The sequence below is a fragment of the Fundulus heteroclitus genome, chromosome 16 (assembly GCF_011125445.2).
Source record: "Fundulus heteroclitus isolate FHET01 chromosome 16, MU-UCD_Fhet_4.1, whole genome shotgun sequence".
Taxonomy (NCBI): Eukaryota; Metazoa; Chordata; class Actinopteri; order Cyprinodontiformes; family Fundulidae; genus Fundulus; species Fundulus heteroclitus.
Window position 1 is genome coordinate 505,504 of NC_046376.1, and position 14,600 is coordinate 520,103.

The 14,600-nt window shown below is 44.5% G+C and overlaps 1 protein-coding gene across 1 annotated transcript; it reads left to right on the plus strand.

The window, feature by feature from the left end:
• Positions 1-10: 10 nt before the first annotated feature.
• On the plus strand, positions 11-14,153 carry paqr4a (progestin and adipoQ receptor family member IVa). The gene is made up of 3 exons (XM_012871991.3): positions 11-1,316; positions 7,749-7,967; positions 9,890-14,153. The coding sequence occupies exons 1-3, from the start codon at positions 1,043-1,045 to the stop codon at positions 10,321-10,323; spliced, it is 927 nt and encodes a 308-aa protein (XP_012727445.3). The 5' UTR covers positions 11-1,042; the 3' UTR covers positions 10,324-14,153.
• Positions 14,154-14,600: the final 447 nt, after the last annotated feature.

The window sequence follows — 14,600 nt, forward strand, 5'->3', positions numbered from 1 at the left end:
AAGTACACAGCAAAAATATTTAGTTTCTTCTGGATGTTTTCTGCTGCTGTCCTGTGAGTGACTAGCGCGTTTATTTATTAAAGTGAGGGCGGCTGTTTAAGCGGTTAAAGTATTTGTTTATGTAAAATCTTTGTTTCCATACTTTCTGGGATCCTGTTGCACGCAAACCAAACGTCCCTCTTTCTTTCTTTCTTTTCTGGCATGTTCCACACCGACTCCTTTACTTTGAAAAGACACAACCGGAAGTGTTTTTTCCCGGCTCCGCTAGCTTGACGGTTGGAGGCGAAGGAAGCGGAGAAAAGGCCGACAGGGAGGGACTAGCCTGCTGGAGGAATGCCGTCCGCAGGCACCGCTGCCGGGAGATAACTGGCTCTGAATCAGGATGAAGGAGGGAATAAAAACGGCGGACCGAGCTGTGGGACCGTGGAGGAGGCCGGCTCCCGCGCCCCCCGTCAGCGGACGTTGGTAGCCGCCTGCCCGGCTTGCTAGCCCGGAGTCCTTCAAAACCTCCGCTGGAAAATCACGGATCACCTCTGCGCTGAAAAGCTCGACCGAAGCCAGCCGGGATCGGACGAACGGACGGACGGACTGACGGACGGACGGACGGGGTTCAACCCCCCCACCCCCTCTCCCCTTTCCCCGCCGCACGTTGACCTCGAGCTCCGAGGCGTCTGTCCTCCGCCGCCGGAATCGAGCTAGCATCCTCTGGAGTCGGATGGAGCAGCGGCTCTCGCAGCATCACCGCCCGAGAATCCTGCGAGCCCGCGCCGCCCTGCCCGCCGCACCGGAGCGTTGAGTAGCCGCCGAGGATGACCGGAGCCCTCACGCCCGCAGGCGCCGCGCTCACGATGTGATGCCCGCGCGGAGCTCGCACCATGGCCGGCCGCTTGCCTCCATCCCCGCGGAAGACACTCTCACGGGCAGCGGGGGTTCCGAACACACAGCGCCGAGGCGGACGCGCCGTGGCCGGGTAGCGCGCACAGACTTGACGTGAACTTCACCCCCCCCCTCTCCTCCTCCTCCTCCTCCTCCACACACACCAATGGTGTCTCACTCGGTCGTGGGGGCCATCGTCCTGCTGAACGTCTACATCGGGGCGCAGTCGGTGTTCTGCCTGCTCGGCGGCGTCCTGCTGGCGCTGCTGTGCGCCATGGCGTTCCTGAGCGGACCGCGGCTGCTGGACTGGGCCAGCTCCCCGCCGCACCTCCAGTTCAACAGATACGTGCTGACGGGATACCGGCCCGTGTCCTCGGTGCAGGACTGCATCAGGAGCCTTTTCTACCTCCACAACGAGCTGGGCAACATCTACACGCACGGTGAGTGACGGCCGGAGCGCACAGCCTCCTCCGGTGGAGCGGCGCACCTGCGGGGACGCGTCCTGCACATTTCAGCCCGCGGAGCTTCAGCAGACACGCTCACTTTGTTATTCCTCAGTAATTAAATATGATTAGACACGTTTTAAGGTGCTGGTATTAAAAAAAACTCACCACCATTAGCAGCAGATCATTTCTTTATGGTGATGCATGAAACCTTTTTAAGGGAAACAGATAAATTAGCATCAACCAACACACTAAGAGCCGTTTATTAGGGCTGGACAATTAATCGCGTTTGCACCAATTAAAAGAAACGCAGTTATTTGGCTTTATAATAATTAATGGATCAGACGCTTCATTTAGGTGTTGCATGTTTAAAGTGGGTTTGCTCCACATGGAAGGGAAGAGTGAGATAATCTAATTTTATTGTTTGTTTTACAGTTTATATAATCATACTTTCAGGAACCTGACCATAGCATTTAGTATGGGTTAAACTGTTTAATACACACACTTGTTGGTTGGTTGCTCTTTGTGTTCAACAAGTAATGATGCCCAACTCAATTAAAAGCTCTTCTCTTTAGTAAGAATATTCTGGTCCACCTACTTATTTCCATCTAGTTGTCCTAAAAAGAGCAGCTAGATGGAAATTAACATCAGTTGTTGATACTGGCCCAGTTTTACTTATTGGACCGATACCGATATGTTAAACAGAGACTAACAGTCCCCGTCTTACCTGCTCTTCCGCTGCTCAGGTGGATCTTGTTAAAACAAATCTCCTAAATCCTCTCTGGTCTTATTTCTTTCTACTGAGTCTTTCCTCTTCGTCTCATAAACATGAACACGGTTCAGTTCCTGTAACTCTCAGCCATGTTCAAAGTCTACGGTGAGAGCAGCGGAGCTACAATGAACTGCTAACACCTCTAAGCTAACCGCTAAGCAGTCAGAAGCAGACACCCCGTCTACTTTTAAGACTAATCTTAAAACTTTCCTTTGTGACAAAGCTTCTAGTCAGAGTGGCTCATGTTACCCTGAGCTATCTCTATAGTTATGCTGCTATAGGCTTAGGCTGCTGGAGGACATCAGGGTCTATTTCTCTCTCTCTGCTGAGTTCTCCTACTGCTCTCCAATCTGCATTGTTTGTTGTTATTTCAGCTTTTAACTTTTTGTTCTCTGTCATTTTTCTCTTCATAGAAGGTACACCTGGTCTGGCGTTCTGTTAGCTGTGACATCATCAGGGGAGGCAGATCATCCTCTACTACCATCTACCATAGAAAGTACTCTTGGGTCAATGTGAGCTTCTGTGCTTTCTGTGTCTCTGCTCTGTCTTCTCTAACATAGAAAGTACTCCTGGGTCAATGTGAGCTTCTGTGCTTTCTTTGTCTCTGCTCTGTCTTCTCTAACATAGAAAGTACTCCTGGGTCAATGTGAGCTTCTGAGCTTTCTGTGTCTCTGCTCTGTCTTCTCTAACATAGAAAGTACTCCTGGGTCAATGTGAGCTTCTGAGCTTTCTGTGTCTCTGCTCTGTCTTCTCTAAGCCCCAGTGGGTGGAGGCAGATGAGCGTTCACACTGAGCCTGGTTCTGGTTCTGCTGGAGGTTCTCCTCCCTGTTAAAGGGGAGTTTTCCTCTCCACTGTCGCTTCATGCATGCTCAGTATGAGGGATTGCTGCAAAGCCATCAACAATGCAGACGACTGTCCACTGTGGCTCTACGCTCTTTCAGGAGGAGTGAATGCTGCTTGGAGAGACTTGATGCAACCTGCTGGGTTTCCTTAGAGAGGAAACTTTCTCACCAACCTGGAGGATCTGATGGAGGCTGACTTTGGAAAGAGCCTCGAGATGATGTGTGTTGGGAATTGGTGCTATATAAATAAAATTTAATTGAATTAAGCTAACCGCTAAGCTAACCAGATACATAGATACTAGAAGTGTGCAGCCAGCAAGCAGAAACTAACACTGGCGTTATGTGAGTGCGTCAGAATGATGGACATGTGGGACAACCAATAGAAAAGGTGAATATATAATATATTCACTACTTTTAGCATGAAAGGAACATTTTACCCAGTATAACAAAAAGTGTTTCTGAACAGGATTACCAGCCATAGCTTTAAAATTCAATAAATTATTTAGAAATTGACATGTATAAACATTTTTAACTTTTACTTTAGCTTATATTAAAGGAAAGAATACAAGAAGGAAATCATACAGAGAGCAATTTACTGAAAAATTCAAACATTGAAACACTTCTGAAATAATAAAATAATTACAATACTCAAATAAAATGTAAATCATCGATATATTGGAATTAACATGAATGTTAGTAATATACTAATATATAGGTATTAACAACCAATGTTTATTTCCATCTAGTTGCCCTTGGAGCCTGTGTTTGAAGACAGGAAGTTGGTCATGTGGTTTATGTTGGGTCATGTGATGATCGAGCATCACAGCCGGGATTATGGCGTCTTTAAATGACGCAGAGCTGCAACGTCAGCAGTCTGGTCATTTCTCATGTTGCTGACACAAAACATATGAAAAGCAGTGAACAAGTTACCAACCTTTCTGAAACTGAGAGCTACTTTATCGGTACTGTGCCACACGATGGGCTACCAGCACTGATCTTTTACCTGGAAGAGTTCGCTAATAAACATTTATGCAGTCCTTTTCATTTTTAAATCTATGTAATTGCAAATGTGATTACAAAAGTAGAGCTGCAGACTAACATTTTAGATGCAGCTCACTGGAGGGTTGTGCTAGCTTTAGAACGAGCCTGAGGGCCCCACATGTGGTCCTTGGGGGCCACCCGGTGCCCGCGGGCCACATGTTCGTGACCCCTGGTCTAGACCATAACCCACATTTAAAAAATCTGCTAGCATAGTTTTCAGTCGTATAAAACCGTCCAAAAATTGACGTCCACAGAACATAAATGTGTGCACACATGGGTAAATTATGGGACATAACAGCAATATTAAATATCGGATATTGGCCCAGATGTTCAAATCGGTGCATCCCTAAATTCCCCAAAGTGCTTTTATCCAGAGTAAAAAAACAAACAACATGTTTTGCTTTATACAACATGGTGTTTTCTAATATTATATATCATAATTTTTAGCTGCGATGTAGTTAATAATTAATAAAAATGTTGTTATAATGTAGTCTTATTGTGTGAACATGTGCATTTACATGATTTTCTTATGTGCAACTAGATTTTGTATGTCACAAAAAAAACTAAAGTCTAATCTGTCTGAGCGTTAGATCTGATTTATTGCTGAGTGGTTTAACATAAAAAAAAGTTGAAGATGTTGTTGAACTGAAGCGCTTCGTGAAAATTACCTGAAGTGGCTTTTACATAAGGTCCCAAATGTCACAGTTACACAATATGCACTTCTTTTTTTTTAGTTTCTTTCTCAGGCTGAAATTAATTTCAATAATGCGTTAATCTCTGCAGCCAGACTCCAGTTTTTTATCCATCTGTTCATTGTTGTCAGTGTTGCGCCACAAGGAGCGAACACGGCGGCTCCTTGGCCAGACTCTCCTCTCCTGGTGACGTGCGTCCCGCTCTCTTCATCATCTCACCGGCTTAAAGCCTCACAGCCTCCTCCGGCTGAAGGTCATCAGCTCGTAGCGTTCCGCCGTCGCAGATTAAACGCCTCGGCTGACCTCATCTGGACCGTAATAAGCACAGAACATTCAAGGCTTTGAGGATTTCATCTGCCTGTCGCTGCGGCGCGTTGCTGCAGGAGCTGCAGGAGCTGCAGGTGCTGCAGGAGCTGCAGGAGCTGCAGGTGCTGCATTTCCTTGTGCCGCGCTTCGTGACGCGCCGGCCTGCTTTGCATGTGAACAGGAAGCAACCTGCGCTGCAGCTCAGGGATCAGACGCGTTCTGGAGGTCCTCCACACCCCGTCCACACCGAGGTTCAGTTGGTCGCCAAGGGGGGAGGGGGGGATAAGGCACCTAAAATAGATGTTACAGTGGACGGCATTCTCTGCATCACCTGCTCAGACCCAACGCTGGAAAAGGGAACGGCGAGCAGAGAGAAGCAGGTGCCTTGCCTTGCAAAACTATTCAAACCAAATCACATGACAGCCACAGGCGTCGGTGGATTTCACTGAGCTTTACTTTACAGAGCAGCTCAAAGCCTCGTGTAATCGTTAGAGTTAAACTACACACGGGGTTCAGCACTGATTTACAAATAATTGCTTTACTCTGATAGCCTTGATTTAAACTGAACTCAGTTCCCTTAAGTTAATTAGTTAATTAATTAGTAGATTAATAATTAGTGGTGCCACTGGTGTGTGATTTAATGTCAGTATAAATTAGAGATGCACCGATATGAAAATTTGGGCCGATATCGATATCCGATATTAATATTGCTGATATGTCGTATAACCGATAATTATGTGTCATTTATGTTCTGTGATGGTCACATTTTGTACAATTATATACCGACTTGAAACTATGCTAACCGAATTCTTGACTGTGGGTTATAGTCTAGACCAGAGGTCAACCTTTACCACTCAGAGTCGTTTGGAGCCGTTTCACACGGTAAATGAAGCGCTGGGAGCCACAAAACCCTTTTGAAGTTTTAAATGAAGCAACACTGCATATAACAGGGTTCCTTTTCAACAGAATGGACCCGCAGCAGAACCAGCACACCTCTGCACTTGTTTTTTCATACAAAGTACAAAACTTCTACTGTTGCTTTATGGAAATCACCAACTCTGCTAATATCATAGTTTTTATTTTGAATAAAGTTTGGTGCGAGTAAACACTCGTCATGGCCGGATTATTTGATTTTCAGCCCATATGAACGGTACATCCAGAATACTTTCTTTTCTTTTAATCCGAACACATTTTAATGACATCTGGGAAAGTTACGTTAACGAGCTACTGTCATTAACGAGCTAACAAGCTAACAGCCGCAGGTCTCCGCTCACAGCGCCGAGCCAAGCGCCGTTCGCCTTTCCTCACTTTGAAAATGAACAAAGGTCAGACATAGAAACGACTTACCTGCTGTTCAGGTAAGTTGTTTTCTTCACCCTCGTCTGTGACTCCATGTTATTTTAGCTCCTGTCACCGGGGTTTCCTTGTCATTGGTAGAATTTAAAGATGCCACTCCGCCTCGCTGTGTTTATGTCGCTCTGCAGCCAGTCAGCCAGCAGTTCTTCTTCTTCTTGAGTTTATTAATCTTTTCAGTGTGCATTAGCGCCACCAACTGGTGAGGAGTGTTCGTCAGCCAGCATCGACGACCGCCTGCATGACGTAAACGGCTCCGTGACATAATTATATCCATCAGCTGAGCCGCACCAGAGATCAAAGAGCCGACCTCTAGTCTAGACTTACTCTAGTAAAAAATAAAAATGCATGACCAACCCCATCCCTGGCATAACAAAGGGCAACTAAATGGAAATAAACATCGGTTCTTAATATCGCCCCAGTTTTACTTATCGGACCGATACGATATGTTAAAGAAAATGACATTAGCCGATACCGAAGCTGATGACGATTTATACATGCATCGTATAAATGGAGTAATTCTGGGAAATAGGGATACATGGTGGAGAGGAAACTGGTTCCTCCGAATATTGTTGCATATAAACACTTCCAGCAGGCCATGTGGTAGAACGGCCTAGTCAAAGTTCTAAATCCAACAGAGAATCCAGCACAGTATTATTGGACACTTTCCATCCAGAATTATCGCTTTTGAGGCATTTTGTTCAACAGTACAGAAAAAAATGAGGACCTAAATGTGCAACGGGGTAGAGACGTGATTTAAACATGTACGCATTTTCCTTATAATTCACAATTATATGCTGTTTTTTTAGTTGGTCCATCGCAAAAGACCACTAGAAAATTAGTTGCTGTTGTGCTTTTTGCAGGGCGCTGCAGGTGTAATTCAGGAGGAAATACTAAATCTATACTCAGATTGGAAAAAGGAAGCAGAGTGTGAGAAAACTTTAGTTTTTTTCCCTTCTGATTTACCTAAAACACGTCAGAAACTGTTTGAAGGTCAGCAGAGAATGCAGGAGCTGTGAGTGTGGAGGAGCTGGAAGTCTGCCGTGGGATTCATGCAGCAGCGAGCTGCGGGTTTCAGTGCGTGCAGCGGTGACCTTTAGGCCAAAGGGCCTGAGGCTGCCTGACGGCGAGCTCTGGTTTTTCTCTCAGGAGGGAGTCAGCAGATCCTGAAGCCTCTCACGGCTTCCTCATCCACATCCAGAGTCCTGAGTCAGATAATCCGTCACACAAACACGTTTGGTCAGAGCCGCCTTGCTCACTTTTGATTGGTTCCTTCCCGGTTCTCATCTAAATTCCCGTTTTATTTCTCCACACCTGTGAAGCGTGACAACAACACTTTCAGGTGTGTGGACCTGAGCTGCTCTGTGGTCCAACCAAAGCTAGCTCCTTCCATCCTGTCTCTGTTGTTCTCCCACCCTCCAGGCATCCCGCTGGTTTGCTTCCTGGTGCTGCTGCCCCTCAACATCCCCTGGTCTCAGATCAGCGTCACCTGGCTGGGCGTGGTGCACTTCCTGGCCTGCCTGTCGCCCCAGCTGGGCTCCGTGCTCTACCACCTGTTTATGAACCACGAGGGCGGCGAGCCCGTCTACCACACCCTGCTGAAGCTGGACGTCTGTGGGATCTGCATGATCAACACGCTGGGTAGGCGTTCTTTACCGCTGCCGTGTTTCCTTTCAGGCTTTATTGTTGCTTTATTGAGTCCTGCTGACTTACGGCGCTGCTGTTCTGCTTGGAGGCGCGGCTGCGTCGATTAATCAGAGCATTCCCCCACAGCCGTTAGCAGCACCGGGCCGACAGCGGGATGATTAGCGATCTCTCCAGACTCTCTGTGTGGTCATGTTGTGATAAAAGTGACAAGAGCTTCATTATTAATTTATTTCTATGTGCCGGACATACTTTGAAAATGGGAATCGATTCCTCCGCTTTAATAATTTATTGGCAGGATTTCTTTATTGTTTGAAATTGCTGCGCTCATCGTGTTAAAGTGCGGACCATGTTTATATTTGTATATTAAATCAACTACAAGAAAACAAAAGTAATTAAGCTACATTTGTTCTAATTTAATTGCATGTCAGTCTTTGAGTCAACGAGCGCCGCAGACACACAGCAGCCTGTCAGCCTGCAGGGATTAATGGAGGGATGGATGGATATATATACATATATGTGTATATAGATATATTTATATTTACGTAATTATACAGCTATATGTACATATATATATAGCTATATAATATATAATATATACACACACACATATATATTATATATTATAATATATATATATATATATATATATATATATATATTATATATATATATATATTATATATATATACACATATATAAAGATATATAATAGTATATATAGTTATACACATCCCTATATATATCACTATAGACACTATATGTATCTATATATCTATCTATATATATATATTATACACATATATATATATCTCCACCATATATCTATATATATATATATATATATATATTATATATATATATTTACTAAATATACCCATATATGTACATATATATGTACATACATACATATATATATATCTATATATATATCTATATCTATGTATGTTATATATATATATATACATACACCTATATATATACTATATATATACATACACATATATATATATATATACACCTATATATATATAGTATATATATATATATATCTACCCACATATATATATATATATATATATCTATATAATCTATCTCTATATATCTCTAATCTATCTATCTATATACCCCTCTCTCTCTATAATATAATCACATATCTCTATCTATATATATCTCTATCCACACTCTCTATCTCTCTCTAATCGACACATCTCTCTATATCTATCACATCTCTCTCTCTCTCTATCTCTCTATATCTATCTCTCTCTCTCTCTCTCTTCCTCACATCTATGTGTCTATACTATACACCTTAAGAACTAAATCCATCCCCTATCCGTCCAACCCCTCTCCTAACTAACGTAACTAACTAACTAACTAACTAACTACCTAACTAACTAACTAACTAACTAACTCATCTACCTATCTAACCCACTAACTAACTAACTAACATGTACTCTATGTACCAACTAACTAATTAACTAACTAACCATATAACTAACTAACTAACTAACTAACTAACTAACCATCTAACCATCTAACTAACTAACTAACTAACTAACTAACTAACTAACTAACTATCTATGTAACCATCTAACTAACTAACTAACTATGTAACTATCTATGTAACTAACTAACTAACTAACTAACTATCTATGTAACCAACTAACTAACTAACTAACTAACTAACTAACTAACTAACTAACTAACTAACTAACTAACTAACTAACTAACTAACCATCTAACTAAGTAGCTAACTAACTAACTATCTATATAACTAACTAACTAACTAACTATCTATGTAACCAACTAACTAACTAACTAACTAACTAACTAACTAACCATCTAACTAAGTAGCTAACTAACTAATGGTCCCCCTGAACCTCCTCTGGCTGCTCACCGTCTGCCTCTTCCTCCCTCAGGAGCGCTGCCCATCGTCTACATCACGCTGTGGTGCTTCCCCTTCGTCCGCACCGTCTCGCTGCTCGTCTACATCCTGCTGTCCAGCCACGCCATCTACTGCGCCGTCACCGCGCGCAGCAGCGTGCGCCGCCTGCGCTCCTTCGCCTGGCAGGCCGTGTTCCGCTTCTCCTTCTTCCTGCTGCGCGGCGTGGGCGTGGGCGGCGGCAGCCCCACCTCGCTCCGCCACTTCCTCATGATGGACGCGCTGGCCGTGCTGGGCGGGGTCATCAACATCGCCCGCATCCCCGAGCGCTTCCGCCCGGGCCTCTTCGACTACTGGTGCAACAGCCACCAGATCATGCACGTGCTGGTGGTGGGCTCCATCCTCTACCTCCACTGGGGCGTCCTGGACGACCTGCTGTGGGTCAACAGCTACACCTGTCCCTCCGACTGACCCGCACCCCCGCCCCCCCACCCAGGAGCCCCGGGACAGAGAGGAGGAGGCGCCCTGGGGGGCCGGGGGTCTTTGCATGTTTCACACTCAGAATGTTTATATCTTCATCCCTCCTCAGACGTTCTGCAGAAGGCAGATAAAAGCGGCGAGACGCTCAGAGACGTGGACAGAGACGTGGACAGAGACGTGGTCAGGACCACGGACAGAGACGTGGTCAGAGACGTGGTCAGGACCACGGACAGAGACGTGGACACGGCAGCCGCAGAAGACTTTTAAAGGGTGAAGCTCGCCAACGTAGTTCCTCGTTTATGAACGCTTTGGTTCCCAGCAGACAGACTTTATCGAGGTTTTGTTGCTGCTGCTGTTGTTGTTGTTTTTTCACTTTACTGTTAATTAAAGGGAAATCTGACTGCTTGGAAGTAAAGCGTGAAGAAACGAGGGACGGTTTAAAGGTTTCTGTGATGGTATTTTAAACGACGGACGCGCTCGGATGTCACTGTTGCTACCTATGCAGCACATCCATATCCTGACCCGTCACCATCGCAGCACAGCCTGCCTGGCATGTTGGCCTCTTTCTTCTGTTGATGTTTCTGGGTGAATTCCCTCTCTAATGACGCAGCTCACTGATTATTTTCTGTTTTTTTACGTTGGACTGAGGGGTGAGGGGTTCATTCCTGAGTCTGCTTCACCTCCAGGGACAGAGCAGCGTTATCCACCATCTGAGTTTACAGCTTGTGTTGTGGGTCAAACCGAATCCTTGCACTGAGATTTAATTACTTTATATTTAAAGCACTGTTGTCATTCGCAGAGGTCCGGGTCTAAACTATGAACTTTTTCACATTTTGTCACATCACAGCCGTAAACGTCACATGATTTTAGTGGCATTTTATGCAAAGTTGCTGGTAATTTAAAAGAAAACTTTTATTTTTATTGTGTTTGTGTTGAGCCCCCTTTACTCTGAGCAGCTCCCTGCTGATGAGTCCAGGTTTCTTCTCTCCCACTAAGGCCAAACTACAACATATTCTCCCACCTGAGCTGTGGAGCTCTGCCGCTCCTCCAGAGTCACCATAACACATGAATGCTCTCGTGGTCCTGTGTAGTTGTAGGTCTTCATGGTGCGTTTCCTCCTCTGATGTCCTCCTGACAAACGTCCCACACCTTCACAGACATCAGAGTAAAGGGAGTGGAACACAAATGCACGCCGCACTTTTCAGATTGGCATTAAACGCATTGAGAGCTGCATCTTCCTGCAACAGTGAAGTGTGTGGTAGTAATGTGACGAGGCATGAAAATGTTCAGGTGTAAAACACTTTTACAAAAGTTAAACAGGACTTTTTATTTATTCTTTATTTTTTATGCACTTCTATTTAACCTCAGGTTTTTGGTCTTGTGAAGATCCAGACGATCGTGTTCCTCTGTCCGCTCTTTGGATTTAGATGTTTATGTGGCGCTTAAACCTAAAGATGTCAGTTAATATTTGCCAAAAGTACTTTAAAAAAATACTTTACACAGTGAAGGCCAAAATATTTAGTTTGCTTGTTCAGGGAAATTGATGATTATTTAATTTATTACTCCTGGTATTTAGGTTTTATTTATTCTACAGTAAATTTCTTGATCTGATGCTTAAACAATTGGAGAGTCAGATCTGTTTAGGGGTCAAATATAAATAATTTTAGCTGTAGCTCATAAACTACTGACTGATCCTGCTGTAGCTGCATGTTTACATTCAGTTGGAACGTTTTCTGTCATTTCTGACACTAAATAGCCGCATATTTGCCACTTTATATTTCTGGTGGAAACACTCCAGCCACATGTGTTTTTATGACGACTTGCACTTTGTTTTTGAAGCAAATGTTCCCTTCAGCCTGTTTCAGTGTGTTGTTGTTTTAATGTGCGCATTTATCCGGCCTAGCTGCTGTGACCAGGAATGAACCTCCTCACCCTCACCTTGTTTTAATCTGCGCTTTGGTTCCTTTCTTCGTCTTTTATCAGCCGTTTAGTCCCGGCTACAGCAAAGTGCCGGGCTGCTGCGCCTGTCTTAGGTCTGAGGCGTTTTCCTCGCCACCACAGGAGGCGTGGCTCACACCTGCTCCAGGTGAGAGGCGGCATTCCCAGAGTCGCTGACCTCAGAGCGTGACGCTACCACTCCCAGAGCCCCTGTGAAATCCTCTGTGACACTTCTAACCCCCCCCCTGGAAGTCAAGTTTGCGATGTAAAAGCAGAAACTAATGTATTTTGGCCGTTGAATGAAACTAAACCTTTGCATGATCGTAACTGTGGAACAGAAGCCGATGTGTGGTCGTGTTAGCCAATCATCCGCCCGTTGTAACGCAGTCTGCCTGGACGCCACTGCTCTGATACCTGACCTCCAAAGGGCTCTGGACCGGAACAGAACCCGTTTTAAGGTCATAGAGATGACTGTAAATACTTGTGCGTGGATTAAATGAGCGTGCAGCCCAGACAGGAAGGCAGACGAGGCTTCACTGCTGTGCTTTAGACGTCAGCATCCAAATGTTTTGCTTAGCTGTGTCCTCATATATGTAAAGAACCGAGAAGAGGATCCTTGAAGTTGGTCCAGCGCTAAATGTAGAGCCGCTTTCAAAATGTAACCACATGTTTAGACACAGAAGAAAGACATTGATGGCCTCCCTTGGTGGGCATGTGGGTTCCTCCTGACCACAATCAATCTATGCATAATCAGCCAAAGGACGCACCGGGCTCCCGTAGAACCGGCTCTGATCCGCTCGCTCCGACATCAGGCTGCCGTAGCGTTCCCAGGACCCAGACGTGGCTCCAGCGGCCCGCCTCGGTCCAGTCTGTTGGCTCTATGAACCTGTAAGGAGCAGAAGAAGGGACGCGATTGGTCAGAAGACTTTTGTCTGTATGTCAAATGGGGAAAAAAGGTCGAACATCACTAACAAAACTTTCTTCTTGTTTTTTTTTTTTTAAATGAACACAGGTGCCGGATAGCCTGTTAACAACCTGTTTATAATGACTTATCTGTACTGTCAAAAACTGATTAATATTATTATTATATCTGTAATATTGTGGATCCTAACTTTGACACTGGTCTACAGAACTGTGCAAAAGTCTTGGGTCTCCCTTATTTCAGCCACATGTTCCTGTCGTCTTTAGAAGCAGTCGTGATCGGCGCTTAAATTTACTTTTTTTGCTCAATTTTATGCCGTTTTCAGGGGAATCCTTTTATTAATCCACCATAAAGTGGACTAAAAATGCGTTAGTAAACAGCAAACATCCATTAGGACCAGTTTGAAACATTACAGAACACTGTTTTTGTGTTTTTGTTTTTTTTTTTTCTAACAGTGTCCAAACAGAATACAACATAAAGGTGGTTTAAAACTTTTGCACAGTCCTGTGCACATGTGGCGAGAGAAGCCCTTTCCTTGAGGATGAAGGGAGCTTTCAGGAGGGTCTGTCTGTTACGGCCCGTCAAAGCTGCAGCGGCTCCACACCTGCGCGTCTGGCTCCACCTGCTGGACGCCGGCGCGACTGCAGCCATACCTCAGCCAAATGAATTAACATGTGTCCCTGGGTGGAGGAGCACTTCTCCTCCACCTGTTTCTTTAGACCTGTGCTCATGTGTGTGTGACCTGTCCTGCTGAACATGCAAGCATGAAATTCTGCTGTCCCAGCCAGACGAGGCCCGGCGGGGTGCGTTCCCGCTGGGAGCTTCTGGAGTGATGGACACTCATTCTGCACCGCTCTCCTCATGTCTGTCCAGCGTTAGCGTTCCTGTGTAACAGACAGGCTCTCAGACTCCTCAGTCTCCAGCAACGATTGTGCAATAAACTTGAATCTATATTTTTAAACCCGCCTGCATCGACGTTTCTTTCGTCTCGTTTTTGGGATTTTAGATTTTTGTCCGTTGTTTAAAGGCCGACGGCACCACAGGCTCAGAGTTACATGTGAAACAGGGCAGCTGATGTTGTTTCAGGACAAAATACTGCAGAGAGACACTGATCAGACATTTAACAGCTACAGCATTCAAACGTCAGGTTTTTGTGATGCAAAAAAAGGGATGTTGTGTAAAACCTAAATAAAAACCATACAATGATTTGCAAATCCTTCCCAACCTTTATTCAGTTGAATACACTACAAAGACAAGATGTTTCATTTTCAAATTGATCAACTTTATTGTACAAAACAGAAAAACAGCGTATTGATAAAATAGAAATTATCTTGATTGATATCGATAATTGTTCCTACTTTATGTGCAAAAATCTTATTCCATTGGCAAATAGTCTTATTTATCTGCT